Source organism: Phodopus roborovskii, unplaced genomic scaffold (genome assembly GCF_943737965.1).
Source record: "Phodopus roborovskii unplaced genomic scaffold, PHOROB, whole genome shotgun sequence".
NCBI classification, from domain to species: domain Eukaryota; kingdom Metazoa; phylum Chordata; class Mammalia; order Rodentia; family Cricetidae; genus Phodopus; species Phodopus roborovskii.
The window spans coordinates 12,110,332-12,131,339 of NW_026126585.1; the positions used below are offsets into that span (position 1 = coordinate 12,110,332).

Genomic DNA, 21,008 nt, shown 5'->3' on the forward strand with positions numbered 1-21,008 from the left:
CCCAGCATGCACCGCGTCGATCTTTTCCTTTTTCGAGTGACCCCTGCTCTCGGCGCTTTCCCAATGACAAGAGGCGCGGAGCATTGTGGTCCAGAGAGGGGAGGGGCGGGAGACCGGAAGGAGGAAGCAAGAGACCAGTGCGAGCCGCCAGGGAGGACCGCCGGCGCGTGCGCGGGAGGAGGGGGGGGTCCGCGGCAGGACCGGAAAGGGCGTGGCACACGCTACGGCGAGCGCATTGGGGCGGGGCCTCGAGGCCTTGGCGCGGAGTCCCCGAGGCGGGCGGGAAGGGGGCGGGCTGAGGGTGCGGGCGGAGGAGGAAGTGTCATGGCGTCGGGCCGCGGAGCTTCTTCTCGCTGGTTCTTTACTCGAGAACAGCTGGAGAACACGCCGAGCCGCCGCTGCGGAGTGGAAGCGGATGAAGAGCTGTCGCATCGCCAGCAGGCGGCCAACCTCATCCAAGACATGGGGCAACGTCTCAATGTGTATCCTTTGCCTAGTTGCGGCCCTCACGCCCCGGTCGCGCTCGCCGGGGGACCGGGCCTAAGTGTCCCGCGAACATGGCGCCGCTGCCTCTGCCTTCTTGCGGCGTCGGGAAAGCGAGAGACACACACACACGCGCGCGCGCGGGGAGCTTAGGCCCGGGCCGCCGTGGCGAGCCCGAGGGAGAGGCAGTGAGCCGGGGCAGGCCGGCCTCGGCCGGCCGGGAGCCCGCGTTGTGTAACCTGTGCCTGGAAGCGCGCGATGCGGTGGGGAATGGCATCGCTGCCTTGGCGACAGGGGAACCCGGGATGAGCCAAGAAGCCAAGGCGCGGCCCGTTGCCCTGCTGCGGGAGGCAGAAGCGGCTCTGAGACGCGGGACGGGCCGCACAGGTCCCGCCGAAAGCGCTTTCCAAGGCTTCCTCGCCGGCTCCCGGGCGCTGTGGGAACGCATGGAGGTCTTTTAATGTTCCTTTGGGTGCGCGGCGCGCGCCTTTCCACTACTTTATTTCTGCGGCACTGAGCTGCAGCCCTTGCAGTTCATTCCCGGGCGCTCTTTACACGGCGCATTAAGAGTAATTCGGCATCGAGCCTGGTCTCTCTCTTATCCTCCCCCCCCCCGCAGACTTTTAATGTACTCTTAATGGTTGGGGGGTTTGGATTTAGAGCAAATGGAAAAGAGCTATAAATCGAGGGTCCCCCCCCATGCAAGTTGGTTTCGTTTTTAGAAATATTTTTTTTCTCTGATTGTGTCCTAAACGTTGCCCCCCAGCTCTCAGCTTACAATAAACACTGCGATTGTCTATATGCACAGGTTTTATATGCACCATTCTTTCACCAAATTCAACAGAAATGTAAGTACTTTTTATTGTCTTAGCCTCCCAATGTTAGAGTGGCTAGATAATGCGGAAGAAAATCGGTTGAGCATTGGTTTTGCTATTGGATTTAGTGTTCTGTCTTTACCGTAAATGTGAGTTAGGTAATGATGTTTTACCTCAAATGCAGAGTGAGTGAGTGAGTGAGTGTGTGTGTGTCAGTTAAACTGTAAGGCTAGGTGTTAGCCTCTGCCAGGCCTTCTGAGACAAAAACACCTTGTTTTATTGGTTTAATGTTTTTTGGTGTTTTTTTTTTGGTTTGTGTTTGTGGTTTTGAGATAGGGTCTCACTGTGTAACTCTGGCTGGCCTGGAGTTCACTCTGTAGACCAGGCTGGCCTTGAACTCAAAGAGACCCCTGCCTCTGCCTCCTCAGTGTTTGGGATGAAGGCGTGGGGCGCGCGCGCGCGCGTACACACACACACACACACACACACACACACACACACACGTAAACATTTAACTCAAAAAGTCAGTAGTGTTTCATTCATTTAAACTTCTCAGGTGGAGTGATATATATTAAGAGTAATTTCAGTAATCATGTACAGTTTTAGTTCTTGGAGAAGCTGCATCTTTAACTGTATGAAGCCCGTTGTTTCAAATGTTAGGAATTGAGACTTGTGTAAACATTGCTTTGAAGTGATACTTTGGAAGGGCAGGCTGCCCATCTCGCCCATCAAAAATGCTGTTAATTTGTTTGTTTACTTTAAGACCCGAGATCCAAGCTGACCTCAAACTCCATATCCTCCTGCTTCAGCCCCCTGAGAAATTGTAGGCCTTTGAAACTGCAGTCTTGAAATTTTAAAGCTAACAAAGTTATGAATTGATGTTTGTTCTTTTCAGAGAACATGCATTTTCTTAGTCCTTATTGTCATGTATATTAGAAATGTTTAGCCCCCACTTTAATTTCTCACTGCTCTATTAATTTGCCATTTATTATAGTTTTGATGATGCTATTCTGAAAGGTACATGTAAGCAAATGGGCACCAGACCTCATTATAGATGGCTGTGAGCTATCATGTAGTTGCAGGGAATTGAACTCAGGTCCTCTGAAGAGCAGTCAGTTCTCTTAACTTCTGAGCCATCTCTGCAGCCCTGCATTGTTCATTTTGAAGTGGCAGAAATTTCGAGGTGTCAATTAATAATATTCCTGTTTTAAGTTCATTTATCTTAAATCTAACTTGGTTTATCAAATTTACAATTTATTTTAGATAATAACATATTTTTGGTAGATTTGTCTCCATTGTAGTCCCTCTCCTGTGCTCTTTTAATCTGCTTGAGTCTTGCTCTTTGCGAATTCTTTTGTGTCACTCTTAGTTTGATAATGGTGTTGTAGAAGAGAAAATTAGCAGTGAATTAGTAATGAGCACTAAATAAATTTGGCTTTTTAAAAATAACCCTGGATAATGTTGGTAGAAACTACAAGTCAAAATTGTGGAAATTCTTTTTTTGTGACTGGGTTTACTTTTCTATTTTCAGTAGAGGCCTCACCACAAGGCTCTGCTTTTTGAGCCCTTCCTCTGTTGCTGTGTGTGCTTTAAGCAAACATCTATCTTAAAGGTAGAACTGTGTCTTCAAATTGACGTAGTGAAGTCCAAGTCATTTGCATTCTTGCTTTCACTATTTTTACTGACAAAGCCATTCAACATTTTTATTACCCTACTTAACCTCTTACACGTATGAAGGAATACTTGAGTTCTTTATATTGAGTTTTTCTTAGCAGGATAATTGAAATTTTGTTTGGGGAAGCAGCATTGGCTCATATCAGCCTTCTTTCTTGCCTGTTTCTATCGTGTGCTTGCATCACTTGCCTGTAGCCCTCCCCACACACCAGATCCTTTAGTGATGATTTCAGATTAAGCTCTGAAACTGTCAGTTGTCCATGATGAAAGGTGTCTTTCAATGTTGCGTGCTTCATTTTAGTGTCCCAGATTGGCCGATTTAGAAGTAAAGAAGCATTTGCTTGCCGTTTGTTTAAGAATGGAATCAAATTTAGCTTGTGTTCCTCACTCACAAACTGTCACTGCATGCATGGTCAGTTTTCTTGGAGAGTCAAATCATTCTAAGGAATAAGTGACTGTAAGAATATAGGCCTTTAGGGCTGGTGAATAAAAAGTATCTTCCTTGGCTCGAGCTCAAGAGAAATCTAGTGGTCTGGTGAGATGACTGATGACTGAACAGGTATAAAGGTGCGTGCTGCCAAGCCTGATGCCTTGATTTGATCAATGGGGACCACATAGTGATAGAAGGATCTCTGTCTTCTCTCCCTCTTTCTCTCTTCCTTCCCCTATCCTCCCTCCACACACACAAATAAATATAAAAGAAGCATGCCAATCCCAGTTCCCTCTCCCTTCTGTTCTCGCATGCTTCCCACCAACCCCTCCATCCACTGCCCAGGGAGGGTGAGGCCTCCCATGTGGGATTATCAAAGTCTGGCACGTTATTGGGGGCAGGACCTAGGGCCTCCCTCCGCTAAAATTTTATTTGTACTTGTTTACAATAGTTGTGCTTCCAAGTGACTTTATTTTTAGTTAGTGTTACTCGAAGCATGAAGGTAGTCTTTGCCATATTTCCTTACCTCCTCATTGAAGGCTGTTCTTTATCAAGGGGACACTACTTATCTTCTGTCCCTCTGTAGACATGCCTGTTAGGCCGAAGGGTGGGTGGGGTGTTTTATGTGGGGGCCTTACTCACTGTTTATCACTGGTGCCTAGAGACGCCCTCACAGAAGAGGTTCTCAGAATCAGCCTGTCAGGGGCTTGAGCACTAGAGATTTGCAGGCTGAAATTTACTTTGTCTTGGGGGTGCTGGTGGTTTTTGTTTTGAGACAGGGTCTCACTAATCTCCTGACTAGCCTGGAATTTACTATGTAGACCCTACTGGCCTTAAATTCAGAGAGATCTGCCTGCCTCTGTTTCCATCTTTGGGGTGTGTGTGGGGGGCTCATAGGTCTAGTGAATGTGTCACCTACATTTTCTTGATAACAAATGCACTCCACTAGATACATTTAAACATTGGTTCTCAGCTTTCCTTGTAATTCGTGCCCTTAAATGCAGTTCCTCATGTTGTGGTGACCCCAACCACTACCACCATAAAGTTATTTCCTTTGCTACTGTTAAAAATTGAAATGTAAATACCTGTGTTTTCCAGTGGTCTTAGGCAGCCCCTGTGAAAGAGCCCTTCCACACCATTCTCTCAAAGTGGTCTGGACCTACAGGTTGAGAGCTGCTGATTTAAAGTATTTCATAATTGAAAATTATTATAGGAGTGTGGTAAATGAAGCAGTAGAACAGGGCTTAGGATGAATCTCACTGTGCTTTATAGTATTGGCTGCTAACCTTTTGGAGTCTCCTTTCTGAAATATTTTTTGTGTGTGTGCATGTGTTACATTACAGAAGTTTCTCTTTTCCCCATAGTTCTTAGATCTATAGACAGCATTAACTTGAGAGCACACAGACTTGGGTTTTGATTCCTAGATGGGATGTGGTATAGTTACTCTTTGCTATAGTAAGGATCCAACCCAGGGCCTCATATATAATAGAAGGGTGCTCCCTGACTGCCGCTGCCTCCCAAGCCAGAAGGCAGTAATTTGTAAGAGGGCATCAGAAGGCATGATGTATCAGTTTTGTCGTCCAGGAGATGTTTGCTCTGATGGGATGCGTGGGTATGAGCTTATAACTGGTGCCAAGTGCACAGAAGCAGGGAGTGCTTTGCAACGGTTTGTAAGGGCTTCACTAGTCCCAAGATTGAGGGATTCTGGATTAACCTAAAAAATGGAGTGGAGAAGGTCAGAGTGGATGCTCATTAAAGCTGTTAACTCCACTAACTTAATTGCAGATTCAGCTCATTTCTTATAATAAATCATCACATGCCCTGTTCTCCAAGGACCTTAATAAAATTTATGTGCATGATTTCTGTTTTTAAATTAAGGGCACTAGGGACAGTTTGTAATTTCTAAAATTTTAAGTTTAGTATAAGGATAAACATTGCCTTCCCGTGAACGACTGTGATACTAAGCTTGTTCCACATTTCTTATTAATGAGGTATTTTTACTTTGTCTTTTAATTTTGTTTATTGTAAATGTGTTAATCAAATATATCAATGTAATTTTGCTTTTATATTCTTCTGCTTAGGTTTATTTAATGGTTTCATGAAAGAGGAGGTGTTGTTGTTGAGACAGGCTTTCTTTTGAGGGCCCTGGTTGTCCTGGAACCCAGACCAGGCTGGTCTCAGAGGTGTCTGCCACACTGTCTTGAAGAGGGACTTCTCTTCATCCAAACACTTAATGAAGATGATGTCCTCTCTCCCCTCCCTCCTCCCCCCCCCCTTCTGTCTTTACAAATAAGGAAGATAGGAGGAATCATGAAGGTTAAATTCCGTGTCTGAAGTCACACAACTACAATGACAAGTCTCGGGTGTGAATTCATGTTTCTGTACCTACCTTGGGTATCTTCTTATCCCTGAAATTTCTCACTGAAAGCAGCGTGGAAGGCAGTGTGTAGGAAGTGATTCATTGGTTACCTCTACCAATATCGGTTGCTGGCTTTTTTGATAAAAATGAAGCTTCACTGAGCTGTACCCTAACTTACATAATAAGAGTTTGTGGGAAGACTGGATCTGCCACCTTAGCAAAGCCTCCCCTTGTGGTAACAGGCTTGCTGAAGTTGAGGGTTTTCTTTTATAGCTATAGCTCATTGTTAAATAAATATGAAGTGAGTACAGAGTATACAGTCATAATAAAGGTGGAAAGCTGGTCGCTTGTGCTTGCTAACAGTGAATTTGCTTACATAAAGCAGGATTGAGTTCATAGAAATGTGACAAGCAAAAATGGGATTTGCACTTTTCTTCAAAAACACAGATGACATAAACAGTGCTGTCCCTTAAGGAAGTATCATAGTAGGAGAGAAGAAAATTACCAAGAGGTTAGCAGGAGTCTGATATGAAGTAGCTAGGAACAAGCAGTTTGAGCTGATTTATAGTGGCAAATGTATTGAAACTGGGAGATCATGATAGGCATTAACCAAAAGTGGCTATTGTAACACATGAAATGTGGTGATTGCACTAGGAAACTGATTTGTAATGACTTAATTATAGAACTCAAGCAGTATGAATAATTCCTGCTAAGCACCACTACACGTTTTAACAGGACTGTATTTTATTTATCTTGTTGAAATAGTAGTCACTGAATTGAGATACTGTGTCACCGTAAAATGCCACATTTTAGAGGCCTAATATTGGCATAAATATGAACTGTCATATTTAACATATTGATTTTAGGTTATCGAGATAAAATATATCTGAATTAATTTTACTTTAAAGTGGTTTCCAAGTTTCTTGTTATTTGTGGCTGAGTTTTTCTGTTTAACAAGTCTGCTTTAGGCTATAGATATTGGTGTGTCAATCACAACTGTTGGGGCTCAGCTGTAGCAATGTACTTTATATGTGTATCTGCATTAAAACTAATTTTTAAAATTTTTTACATGGGAAAGATGTTTTCTGCTTAAATCTGAAGATAATAACTGATAGTAAGTTGTGCTTAAAAAAGAAAAACAACTTGGAGGACAGAAAGAAAAAAATCTTTAGAAGAATTTCTAAAGATTTGAGCCAGTCTTTAAATGTTTAAGAAGTCAGAAAGGCTTGGTTTTTCTGAAACTCTCCAAAATGGGCCTTAATAGTTGTTTTGTGTTACTCCAGCTGTTGAAGAGATCTGATGTTTAGTATTAGTTGATCGTTTGTTTGTTTGTTTGTTTTTAATGGCAGAGTCTTACTAAGTATCTCTGGCTGGCCTGGAACTCACTGTGTAAACCAGGCTGGCCTTGAATGTCACAGATCCGCCTGCTTCTGTGTGTTTTCAGTGCTGGTTATTAAAGGCATGAGCCACCATGCTTGCCTAACATTGGCTTCCTTTAAAAGTGTCTTGGTTAACCATAGACTTCATTCACTTGGAGTCCGTAATATTTTCTTCCCACTCAAAAGAAAGTGTCCCTTTCCCTCTTTGAAGATTTAGTGCATGCTAAAATTAATTTGTCTCTGTAAGTTTGCATATAGTCTATATTATGTGCAATTATGAATAATAAGATCTTGAATGTGGTGTATTTTTTTTAAAAGCTCTAGCCGTATTGTGGCCCTGTTGGAATTCCATTTCTTGTCGATGCTGAATATTTCATCTGTTGTGTGCTTGCATCATCACCCATTTATCATTTACTGAACATGTGGATTGTTTCTGCTTGTCAGCTTTATGAGCAATACTGCACTCCAGTGCAGTTTGTTAGAGGAAGTTCTGGATTGTGTGTTAAGTCTAGACTTCAGTGTCTTAGATAGCTTTGTGAGGTGCATCTCAAGGACTTGCCTGCCAAACTGTTTTCTGAACTATCACACCATTTTACCTTCCCAGAAATTCTGTTTGAGGGTTCCAGTAGCTCCATATTATGTTATTTTTGTAAATATTCTGTATGTATTGTGCTTTTCACTTTCTTGACAATATTATTTGTAACATAAACTAAATACATTGTGGCAAACTTGATGTGGATACCAGCCTGGAATCTCAGCGCTTGGGAGGTTGAAATTCTTGGTCTAGAAATTGGAGGCCAGCTCCAGCTACAGTGAAACCCTCTTTTTAAAAAAAAAGCAAACAAAAAAGTAAAAAGAGGGCTGAGTGATAAGAACAGGGGGCCTTAGGTTTTATTCTCAGTATGGAAAATAAATAATGTAAAAACAAACAAGGATTATTTTACTGAATAAAACTATTTATTTGCTGTAGAGTCTCATGTGTCTTAGGCTCACTTTGAATTCACTATATAGCGAAGGATAACCTTGAACCCTTGGTCTTCCTGCTTTCACCTCCCAGATGCTTAAAGTACAGACATGTACTGCACTACATATCTGGCTTTTATATCTGCTATAGATTCGACTCTTGGACTTAGGCCTTTGACACATTTTCAGTTCGTTATTGTGTATGATGTAAAGAAGACCCTTTCTTTCTTACATGAGAATATGCAGACAGTTGTCCCAGTGCAATGTGTCATGTCTGTCTTTATTATTTCATAGGCTTTCAGATATTCTACACAAGCCTGGTGAGGTTTCCTCCCTAGTGAGACCCTATCAAAATTTCAGCTCCCACCCCACCCCCAGCCACACAGCCTTAGAGTAGGTTTGGAATTCATTGGGTTTGTGTTTGCTTCTTGATCTTTTGTTTCCATATGACCTTTAAGATCAGTTTGTCAGTTTGGAGAGTTCTTATTATTGTCTTCACAGTACACAGCTGCAAGTTCATCCTTAGTAAGGTGTGTAGGGATATTTGAAAGCCTGTGCATTAATGTTCTTATGCATACAGTGGTATGTGACTCTAGGATTTATTTATTGTTATATATATATATATATATATATATGAGTGTTCTTATCTGCACATATTATATATGTACTCTTCTACCTGTGTGCCTGGAGGCCAGAAGAGGACATCAGGAGCCTCAGAACTAAAGCTGTGAGGTGCTGTGTGAGTGATGGGAATCAAATCTATGTCCCCTACAAAAGTATCCGGTGTTCTTAGACTGTTGAGCCATCTCTCCAGTCCTGTATGGTTTTGCCTATAACTGTGGGCTGGTGGGATCTAATACAGGAAACAACTATGAAATGCCACCTAGCCTTCAAAGCATAAGTTAACGTTTTTCATTTTTCTTAGAAACAGATTCGTAGTGTTGAAATAATCCCCATAGACAACTTTTCAGATGGCAGATTGTGTAACATCAAATATATTGTTTATAGTACTCAGTCTATATACATTAGACCTTATTTTCTCTTTTTTCCTCCCAAAGGTAGGTGTCACATGCCCGACCCCCCCCCTTTTTTTCCCTGCATATGTGTCTGTATGACGGCATCAGATCCCCTGAAAATGCATGTGGGTGCTGGGAATTGAACCCAGGTCTTCTGGAAGAGCAGCAGTGCTCTTAACTACTGAGCCATCTCTCCAGCCCACGCTGAAGACTTACTGTGTGTGATCATATGGATGAGAAAACAAAGATTCTGTCTGACCCTGTGCTGCTGAGACCCTTTTACAGTAGAAGTGAGGTCATGAGTGCTCTGTAGCATGCTACATAGAGTGTTGGTTCAGCTTAGAAATCTTCCCTGTGGTTACTTCTCTTTGTGGGTATTCCCTTGCCTTTCCTGGTATTTGGGGGTTCTATTTCTATCCTTAGTCTGAGTTTCTTGAACACAAGCATTGTATGTGCCTTTCTCCAATGAGTGGTTTCTGTTTGGTCACAGAAATCAAACTGTCGGTACTTCTCTAATAATGCTGTAAATTCTTTGGCTTTAAACCATGTTAACATATGCCAGAAAATGTTGGCAGATTTCAAAAGCAGGCTCAGCCTTGAATACTACAGAGCTGTTAGTATTACTTCTGTTGCCTAAAACCTCAGGAATTCTTCTAAGCTGCCCAGAAGCAGTATTATCTGGTATAATCACCTCCCTTAAAATTAAAGCCTTGGATGGCTTTTTCCAGGTATCTGTCTAAAAAGGTGTGTGGGTTTGTTTTCCAGCCCTAATGAGGTAAGATGTTTGCGAGCAATAGAAGTGTGGGTTGGAGTTAGTAGGCTTCCCAGTAACTGGGAGGAATGTTGGGTTTAATATACTGCAGAAGACAAGACTTAAGCTGTATGGGGACCAAAAAGAAAGTATGGGTGCCCAAACCAGGAGTCTGCCCTAAAAATTTCTGCCTAATCCCCTGTATGCTTCATGTTTTAAAAGTGGTGTGACCCTTGGGAATCCATTTCAGGTCATCTTACCTTCTAAGGAGAAAAGTTACAAAGCTTGAAAGTTGTATGGGTTTTATTACTTATTTATTTTACTTTTTCAAAACAGGTCTTCTCAGTGTAGTCCAACGAGCTGTCCTGGCACTCACTCCATAGACCAGGGTGGCCTCCTGAGTGCTGGGATTAAAGGTGTAAGCCAACACCATCCAGCTATGTTTTTTATTTTTTATATTGTGACTTGCTAGTGTAAGGAGGATGGGGAGGTATGGTTGGGAATTGTGTGCGTTAGCTGAGAAATGTTTGGCAGAGACTTTAATACGTGCTATTTGGGCAAATAGGAGAGCTTATGTAGTTGGGAAGGAAATTTAAATCTGCCTCTTTTTTTTTTTTTTTAATCTATTGCTTTCCTCTTGTTAGTGTTAGCATTTGAAGACTAGATTAGCTAGCTCTTCCCCTCCTACTAGGTTATGTGCAAGATTGTGGGGAAGTGCTTACCTTTGTTTTATAGAGGACTTCTTGAATTTCTTCCATAGTTGTTGGCTCATGGATTTTCAGAGTGGCATCTGGAGTGCTTGGAATTTGATATTGTGCCTTTGGTATCATTAGCCACATCATACACTCAGCAAACACTGAGCATCAGCTACTTAGTGATAGGGAAGAGAAATTCAGATGAAAGAGTCAGTCTGTGTTTTAGCTGATTGCATTCTCATTTACTTGATAATTTGAAATTCCTGAGCGTTGGCATCATAACATTTCTGCCTGCTAATAAATATTAATCAGCTTTCTGTTACTGTAAAAAAAAAAAAAAACAATAACAACCACTAAGATTTATGTTTCTGGTGCCATTGCTTTAAGATTCTGGCAAACTACTCATCTCATTGGTCAGGAGGAAAAGGTCACAGTTCCTTGGGGACTTGCCTCTAGTGACCTAAAAATCTGTTGTGCTAACCTAGGCCTTGAATACATGGAACTTGGAGGGTTATTGAAAATACAACTAATAGAAACCAGAGTTCAATGTGGTGGCACGCCCCTTTAATCCCTTCACTCAGAAGGCAGAGGCAAAGTTAGAGGCCTACGAAGATTCATTGTGAGACTGTCTCAAAAGTTCTACAGAAAGAGTTTCTCAAAATCACTTCTGTTCTACTTACTTTCAGTGCAGTTTAACCGGAAAAGTCCCCTTGAGATCCTCAGTCCATTGTGGATTTTCTATCTGTCGCAAACATTTTCAAGAAAGGATGTTCCTTCTCGATCAGATACCTCTCTCTGTGTCTGTCTGTCTGTCTGTCTGTTTCTGTCTCTGCCTCTTTCCCCACCTATCATTTCTGTGTCGTGAATGATCGAACCCTCATAACAGACAGATGTTATTTTGCCTTTTGAACAATAGGTACCTGCATCTTAGCATTTAGAAATTACCATTCTGTGGGAAATTTATGTATAATTTTTAAATTTCTAAGATTGTTTTTTATTTGTGTGAATGTTTTGCCTTTGGGGTATAAAGGGCATTGGAACTGTAGTTACAGTTGGTTGTGAGCCACAGTGTAGGTGCTGGGAATCGGACCTAAGTGTCTCCAGCTCCTTCGTGTAGAATCTTAAAGACATTTGAATTAATAGACTGTTTCGTTTCTGAGGCGATAATTGCTTGGTTTATTGCTAACTCCAGGAGTAGGTAGTTGTTGAAATTTGTGTGTGTCTATCATAGCCAGTGCCTGTGTGTTAATGCTATTTGTACTTATACTCAAGAACTTACTATACTTTGGGGGACTTTTCAGGTCTCTTCTTAGCTAAGGTCCTATTCTCTTGGTCTTTATTATGTTTCTCCTCTTTTATTTAGTTTTTAGCTGCTTTCACTACTGTAGTGAAGTAATGAAGGTTCTATGTAGCCCACTCGTTTTCAGAATTCTCTTTGTGTTGCGCACCATGAGAATGAACCTAATGAGAATGAATTAGGTTGGTGCTGGAAATGCACAGCTCAGTGGCAAAACATGCATTTAGACATGTGCAAATCTCTGGCTCCATCCCCAGAGCCAAATCCCAGTGAGTGTATACTTCATGCTATAATAATATATCCCTTCCTTTGCCTGCCCAACCCCAGAAAGTAGAGACTATTCCCAAAATGAATTTGACTTAAATGACCTGTTCATAAAAATCTCTTCTACAGATAATATCACCTACTGCATTGTTTTTGGCTGCAAAAGTGGAAGAACAGGCTCGAAAGCTTGAACATGTTATCAAAGTAGCACACGCTTGTCTGCATCCGCTAGAGCCACTGCTGGATACGAAATGTGATGTATGTAAAAATGGAGAGGGGGCTGTTTTCTTTTTTATCAATTTGAAACCAGGAACTATCTTGGCAGGAATGCTTTTTGTATGCTTCATGAATTTGTATGTCATTCTGAATTTTATAAGGTTTTGAATCATGCTGCTTGGTTCACAGTTACTTTGAAGTGTTTGTGAATTCAATGACTGTCTTATAAAGGAAAACATTTCATTGGGGCTGGCTTACAGTTTCAGAGGTTCAGTCCATTATTATCATAGCAGAGCAAACACTGTGCTGGAGAAGGAGCTAAGAGTCCTACATCCACAGCAGCAGAAATAAAAACTGTGTACTTGGGCATATTTGAGTCCTCAAACCCTACCCCCACAGTGTCACACTTCCTCCAAAAAGACCACAGTTCCTAATAGTGCCATTCCTCTATGGGCCAAGCATTCAAACCCATGAGTGTCTGGGGCCATTCCTAAGTGACTTACAACACAGAGGAATGGGTAGGTCCTATGTGACCTGTTGGTAGATGTGCCTCTAAGAACAGAAGTTGAGTAACTCTCCAGTGAAACTTAGCAGAGGAAAAAATAGGAAGACTCAGTTTACTCTAGATTAGTTGTTAAGAATTCTTGAGAGTTCTGTTACATCCTAAAATGAGAGGTGCAAGTGTGGACCTTTGCGGTTATTTTCTAGCATTATTGGTAAGTCATTCCATTGGGAATGTTCATCCACTTAGTGACTACCAAGTTATGTTAGTTCCATTTGACTTAGGTCATGTTTAAGGTCCTAAGTTTAGACTCTGATAGAAGATTGATACATTGATGGTGGTTTTTAAATGAACAAATACCATTGTGTACATTGAATAATAAGAAATTTTTAATTGTTTAACATTCTCATAGTTGCTGTTGATAGAATAAACTCACTTATTCTAGTATGTACCTACTGATGTTTTAAAAATCAGCTCAGTGCCTTAAAGGTGATCTCACTCTCTAGGTTTAGTGTGTTCTCAGAAAAATGAGCATGCACGTGTGTGTACATGTACTTAGAACAGATATATCAGGGTCTAGCTCTGTGTGTAGTCTAGGCTAGCCTCAAATTAAGTTATTCTGCCTCCCAAAGTTGTAGCCACCAGGCCCATCTTAAATGTGATGTATTGCTTCCTTCTCACCTGGGTGGGGTGTTAGGGTCCCAAGACTTGGGCGGCAGGAAATTTCTGTTTTTCCTTCCAAGAACTTTGTGAAAAGGAGATTGGCTCTTGAATTTAAGGAAAAGAATCTGTGATAATTTGTCTCTCTATGGTGAATGAATGGCATTGATCTAAAGACTTAAGATTTGCCTTTTCTAGGGAACTCAATTCTAAAAGTCATTCACAGGCATGAACTGGTGAGTGTTCTGCTAATAGGCAGGTTTGAGTTCAGTGCTCTTCCTTGGCTCAGTGCCCTGTACTCCGTGACTAGAAACAGCAGTGCCTGGGAACTTGACTGTGTGGACTGTGGGTCTTCGGTCAGTTGACCACCGTGCTTGAGGGCACTCTTATTTGTTTACTCTATAGTAAAAGTACTTCCCAAAAGTCAGGATGCCCCATTTATTGCCTCAGTGTCTTTGCCCCGTGTTTGTACAACTGCTGTACTATAATCCTCATGACGTCTAACAGTCCAGGACTCTAGTGGTGCTGTGCTCATTCTAAACCCCTAATGTCATTTTTGTCTGACAGGCTTATCTTCAGCAGACTCAAGAACTGGTTTTACTTGAAACCATAATGCTACAAACACTGGGTATGTGCTCATATCATTTTGTGTCCAATAATGCAGTATTCTAAACAAAAATTTCTAGAATAGCTTCTTATTGAAGAAAGGTGTTTCAAACTAGTTTTGGGCTAGGTGGTAGTAGCCCAGCACTCAGAGGCAGAGGCATTTCTCTGTGAGTTCAAGACCAGCCTGGTCCACAGAGCTAGTTCCAGGACAGCCAGGACTACAGAAAGAAATCCTATCTCAAAAAGCTATAAAGAAAAGAAAGGAAAAAGAATGTTAGGCTTATCTAAAGTTAAGTGGTTCTTAGAGAGGAAACCGGCTGGCTGAGGTCAGATAAATACGAGCTCTGGAGAGGTCAGAGTTTTAATATATAGGCTTCTTCTGACTGCCATTGTAAACTGGGCCGTTTTCTTACCTTCTACATTTCTATCCCACACATATGGAATAAAAACTGTTATAGCGCATTCTTTGTTTTTATTTCACTGTTCTTCCATTTCCAAATGTCACACAGAGATACAAGTACACTCAGGAGTAGAAGTGGTGGCCCGTGGCTTTTACCCCACCACTCGGGAGGCGGAGACGAGTGGCGCTCTGTGAGTGACCATCTCAAACAAAGGCAAAAAGAAGTAGAAATACAGCTCAGGTGCTGGCAGATTCTTATTATAAAAGTAGTTTATTTAAAGCACATGAGCTACGTTTTATTAAAAGATACAAAAGTGAAAGTGGGATTTTGCCCCTGAATCCACATATTTGACATATTGTCTTGATTACAAAATGTATGAGCTACAAACATTTATTTGGTATTAATTACAAAATATATGAGCTACAAACATTTATTTGATATTAATTACAAAATATATCAGCTACAAACATTTATTTGATATTAATATGTTACATTAGAAAACATAAACTTCTTTTTATAGTATAAAGGCATTCATTACGTAGGAGCTAAAGGTAGGAGGAGTCAGGTAGAACTCAACTTTTGTGTTCCAGCCCCAGTGCCACTAACAATAACAGTCACTGCATGATATGTGTATCTTGTGGCACATTGTTAAACACAGAAAATAATGCATACTGTTTAACTGTGCATTAGAAACACATCTTTTTATTTGAAATATTATTTTGCTAGTTAATTACAGGAGAGATATAAAATACACCTTTATAAACCCTGACTACTCATTTGTTAGACTTTAGACTCTGTTCTAAAGATACTAAATAATAAAAGCAAAAATCCTGCCACACGGAAGAGCTGATTAGCTAGTCATTGAAAGCTTTCCAACATTTTTCCTTGAATTTCTGAAGCTATTTTACGAAACAGTCTGCCTGTAGCTCAATGTCTGAATGCTTCTTGTTAGGGGATGTAGCTGGGCCCCTTCCGTTTAACAGTAAAATGAGGAGAACTGCTGTATGTAAAGTTCTTTGATGCTGCTGTTGGTAGCAGGTATGTTTATGAGAAATGTTTTTTCCACATCTTCTCCAACTAAGATTTTTAATGTTAGAGAGAAAATATGAGCTACAGCCATGGTAATAGTTATTTGATGATTTGAACATAAGGTTGGATGGATTAAAATTCTAAATTTTAGATCAAGTTGGCCTTGATGTTTAAATAATTATCTTTTCCTATTGGGACATAAGAAACTAGTTATTTATTCTGGAGGGTAATGGACATGTCTGCAATGAGAAGCTTTGGATTTCTCTTTACTACTCAAGAGTGTATTAAACATGATCTTATGGTGAGCTCCATTGCTCAGGCAAGTATTGTAGTGGTAAGTAGTTGGGAAAAAAAGTGCTTTTCATTTCAGGTTTTGAGATCACCATTGAACACCCACACACAGATGTAGTGAAATGCACCCAGTTAGTAAGAGGTGAGTGGTCCCTCAACCATCTGGGATGAATGTTTTCTTTCCTCTAGGATTGGTATGAATACCTTTTATCTTTTAGCCTTTTTTGTTGGGTTTTATTAAATGTAAGCCAGGCAGGGGTGGCACTTGCCTTTAGTCGCAGCACTTGGGAGGCAGGGACAGGCAGATCTCGAGGCAGTCAGTTTCAAGGCTATCCTGGTCTACAAAGTGAGTTCCAGGATCTACACAGGGAAACCCAGTCTCAGTGCAGGGGAGGGTAATAAGGGTAGAGCAAATGTCATCTTGAAATAGTATTCATCTACCTTTGATCTGCGTTTCTCCAAGTGCATTTGGTTGCTTCTGTGTGCTGATAGAAGAAATTAGCAAAGCCTATTATACACCACTGTTGTTCCTATTAAAACCATATGTGAGCAGGAGCCCTTTGTGTTTATTGTGGCACTAGAACTCTTCCCCCTGGGTTGCTAGGGTTGCTTCTCTAGTTCCCATTTGGAATATTTATAGGTGCATCACAGCCTCTGGGGGCTGCCCAATCCTGTGCATATATATATATATATATATTCCTGTTATTTCAGTCTCTTTATTGCAAGATTTTGAAGGTTTTTGTTTGTTTGTTTGTTTTTGTTTTTCAAGACAGGGTTTCTCTGTGTAGCTTTGGAGCCTGTCCTGGAACTAGCTCTGTGCATCAGGCTGGCTTCAAACTCACAGAGATCTGCCTGCCTCTGCCTCCCAAGTGATGGGATTAAAGATGTGCACCACCAACGCTAACAAAATGGATAAGACTTTTGAAGACCTTGAGATTTTTTTGTTGTTTGAGAGAGAGAGAGAGAGAGAGAGAGAGAGAGTATGTGTTAATAGTCTTATTCATTCCAAATTGAATCCATTTTATATCTAGTTAGCATTTTATTTTGCTAATGGCAGTATTGGAAAACAAGTTCTGAGACTCATTTTAATCCTAGGATCATACTTTATCAGTGAACCACTTTATAAACCACACTATTTTAATTATGGTTCCTGTTCTTCTCAATCATACAAATATATTTTGTAGCACATTTTCTACCCTGATTACAGTAAAGTACAGATTAAATAGCTAACTTAACTAGTTGTAGATATTAAGTTAAGGTTGATCTCCCTGAAAACTTGAAAGAATAAACTACAAGGTAGTAATCTGCTCTAAGAGCCTAATGAAGAAACACATTAGTGCACATCAGTAACATTAGTGCCACTTTAGCAAAGGCATGTGTATTATTGCCTTAGGAAATAAAGCTGAATTTTAAATTAACACTGAAAAAACTACAGATTTGATACACCATCTACCAGAAAGGGTTTTGTTGTTACGGTTTAATTATTGGATGTTGTTCTGCTAAAGTCTGATTTCTAGCCCGTACGTTGAATACAGAGAGGGAGAGAGAGAGTTCATGCGTGTGTGTGTGTGTGTGTGTGTGTGTGTGTGTGTGTGTGTGTGTGTGTGTGTGTGTGTGTGTGTGCGCGCGCGCGTGTAGGGGTGGGGACTGCCTGTCTGACTTAGCTTTGAAGTAGCTGCGCTTGCTCTCTTTAAAGATGTTCTTTTCATCTTTAGTGTCTGTTAAGTTTATGTTTGCTCTGTATGACTTTGAACTAAAAAGAACACTTTCCCTTCATTCCCGTTTATTGAATTTAGATACAGTCCTTAGGAAATGTGATGCCATAGTTGAATGCTTTTATTATTTTATGGTTGGTTGGTTGGTTGGTTGGTTGGTTGGTTGGTTTGGTGGGTAGATGTGATTCATGTAAAGCCCTTACCTCCTGCTCCAGATGAGACACTTGCTACTTTGCTGGAGAGTTGGCTGTTGTCATTTTACAGGGATCTTTCACTCTGATCTCTCCTTGCCTCCCCACCAGGAAAGAATACCATACTTAAGTCACCCTGCCTCCAAGACCTCTGGTGCTCTGACAGTCTTCCTTAGCACAGCTCTGCCAGACCCAACCCTTTTTGTTACCCTTCCCTTGATGATCACATGGGGCAGCAGGGATTACAGGTGCCATGAGTGACAACTAGGAGGGGAAGGAGTCTGGGGACTAGGGAGGGTGGGGTTCGTGGCTGCCAAGCTAGGTGAACAGTGACTTTAAACGTGGGGGTGGGGTGGGGCTGGTGGGGTCACTCCTGTTGGGAAGAATATGGGGTAGGAGAAGGGGAAGGAAAACTGTCGTGTCTTAAGAAACTAGTTTTTTTTAAAAAATGCTTTCCTGTTGGACCAGTGTTGGAAGCATCCTTATTTCCCCCTAGAATACTCCTCTTTCTAGGTATTAGCTCTAATTGGAGCCTAAGTTTAAAAAAAAAGAGTGTAGTGGGGCTTCCTATATTCTGTTACTGAGTAATAACGTGGTAAAGAACTACGGTTGTGCTCTGAGTTTGGGGTGGGGGTTGTTTTGTTTAATTTTGAAGGAAAATTAAGCCAGCCTAAATATGATGTCAGCATTAAGTTTGGCAGGCAACTCTTTGTATTTTGTATTAGACTTCAAAAATCTTTTCTTCTTCTTCTTCTTTTTGTTTATTTTTTTTTTAAATCCAGGAGAATGCTTTATTTCAACTTTTAGCTGACTAGATGCTTAACTTAGTAACGAGTTTAGCCTAGCTAAAAGCAAATCGGCTTGTTTCTCAGATCTATGGGGGATAGCAAGAAACATTTGAGTGAATGTTGTTGAAGATTTTCAGTAGTATAGAAAATGATGGCGCTCTTGTGATATTTGTAAGTAGTAAGTAAAATTTACTTTTTGTGTACACATTTTTGATGTTTTGTTGTATTAAGAGTTGTGTGGTGTTTCCATATTGGAGCTGATGATATTGTCTTCGTTCTTCTTTCTTTTCTTACAGCAAGCAAGGATTTGGCACAGACATCCTATTTCATGGCTACCAACAGGTTGTTATCCTGACCCTCTTTGTTGCACTGTTGTAGCACACTATAGCTTCCTTTAATGCAGGGCCCCCTCAATGTGTCTCTTGCCCTTGTTGCAACAGGAGACTGGACCATCTACTGTGGTGGTACCTTCCTGGTTGCTTTGCGGTGTATTGTACAAGGGACTTTGGGCACAGAGGGGTTAAATGCACACTGTGAAGTGTAGTGGTGCTTTCTGGTGGCATATTCTCGATTTGTGAGTGCATAAGTCTAAACTTGGTAGCCTGAATAGCAGCTAAAGATTACACAGAGCTAAACTTAACCTAGAAACTTGGTAAGTATAAAGCTATTTCTAGTTTACAATTATAGTTAAATGACATTTCTTTTTTTAATTTTCACATTGATCCAGTCTTTTAAAATAATTGTTAAAGTTTTTTAAGTAAAATTTATGTGATTTGGGACTTGTTCCAGATAATATTCCAAATAATAGTAAATTAGAAGTAGTCACGTATTATCAGTGCCTAGGTTTGCAGAGATACAATCTTTATTTTAAAAGTCCCATTTTTCTATTTAGACAAAGTAAAAATATAGTATGTGTTCGTGGCTCTTCAGTAATTGTTTCATCTGTTCTAAACTAGAAAAGTAGTTTGAAGGAGGCTCTAAAATTGAATGTGTGGTTCTGTTCTAGATTGATGTTAAAAGTTGAAAGTTTATTAAGTGGGCACTGTGGAAATGGAAACCAAACTAAACTACCTTTTTGGTTTACTAAAACTTAGACTGCTGGGTGTGGTGGCATGCCCATGTCATCCCAGCCCTGGAAGATGGAGACAGGAATGTCAGGATTTCGGGATAAGCCTTGACTATATAGAAAGTTTGAGGCCAGTCTGTGTTACATAAGACCCTGTCTCAAAAAAACTTTGTTTAAAAAGCTATCCCTGTGAAATGTCCTGTGCCCAATTTTTGGTGCATAATGACAAGATAGTATTTATTAGTATTGGTTAATTTCTTTTGAGTCCTGAAACTTTTTTTGACAAAAGGTAAGTTATTTTTGTGGCTTTGCTTTAGGGTTACAGAAATGTACATGAACAAGGACTAAACACTCTGATTGACTAAGATTTTTGCTGTTAAGCCACATCAAATGGTCTGATCTTTGATTGTGCCATTAAAATTGCTTTGTTTTATAATGTCTTTACATTTTTGCCATGACGTTAAAAAAAGAACCAAGACTACCACAAAAAAGGTTTAAAAGGTTATATTTTGTATATGATACTTATTGTAAATATACTTTTTCCTTTATATAATTCTATATTAAAGTTTAAAACAAAAGTTTATTAGTATTAATTACATACATAAAATATAAGTATTCTATTGGGAGTGAGAATGGGGAAAGTCGAGATCTATATAAAGGCTTTGTATTATAATTTTCAGTTGTGTTAGCACTTAATTTAGTAGAATATCATTATGTAAAGAGAAACACTTGTGATTTGTTTGCTTTTGTCTTACTGGCAAATGTTTTTCTTTGTTTTACATATTTTGAATTTTTGTGGCCCTCCATTTCTAAATCTGCTCTACACCAGTTTGCATCTTACGACCTTCTGTCTTCAGTACAAACCCACGGTGATAGCATGTGTGTGCATTCATTTGGCTTGCAAATGGTCCAATTGGGAGATCCCTGTGTCAACTGATGGAAAGCACTGGTGGGAATATGTGGACCCTACGGTTACCCTAGAGCTGCTAGATGGTAAGCAAAGGGAAGGGAAGAGATCCCTTCTTATGTATAGACTGTACTATAAGCTTCTTCTGTGTATGCCTGGAGCAGTTGCCAGTGCTGGTCAGTTCACACTCTACCACAGTGGCTCCAGTGTTAATCCCAGGTGTCCTTTAATCTATTTCAGAATTTAGTTCCATTAAGGAACCTGTGAACCACATCAACCATCAGATACTTACTAACCACCAGTTCACACAGAAAGCCCTTTTAGGGTTCTTCAATAAATAGAATTTTAAAATTTTATTATTTTAACAAATAATAAATGAGTTTTGTTGTGGCATTTTCATATATAGGAGTCAGTATGTTTTGTTCTAATCTGTCCCCTTGCACCATTAATTACTGTAGGTTGATGGGACGTGAATAATAAGCTGGACTGGGTGTGGTGGCACATACTGTA

The 21,008-nt window shown here is 40.5% G+C and overlaps 1 protein-coding gene across 4 annotated transcripts in view; it reads left to right on the top strand.

The window, feature by feature from the left end:
- Nucleotides 1-279: 279 nt before the first annotated feature.
- The window catches only part of Ccnt2 (cyclin T2), a 28,432-nt gene continuing 7,703 nt past the window's right edge, over nt 280-21,008 (top strand). For 2 of the 4 annotated variants that reach the window (XM_051204123.1, XM_051204124.1), the window contains exons 1-7: nt 280-482; nt 1,250-1,331; nt 12,256-12,384; nt 14,072-14,132; nt 15,911-15,973; nt 18,822-18,867; nt 20,421-20,584. In XM_051204123.1, coding sequence (XP_051060080.1) covers nt 325-482; nt 1,250-1,331; nt 12,256-12,384; nt 14,072-14,132; nt 15,911-15,973; nt 18,822-18,867; nt 20,421-20,584 — 703 coding nt within the window. In that variant the 5' untranslated portion in view covers nt 280-324. Of the gene's footprint in view, nt 483-1,249; nt 1,332-12,255; nt 12,385-14,071; nt 14,133-15,910; nt 15,974-18,519; nt 18,704-18,821; nt 18,868-20,420; nt 20,585-21,008 lie in introns of those variants that run through there. The other 2 variants (XM_051204125.1, XM_051204126.1) reach the window with 2 other exon arrangements.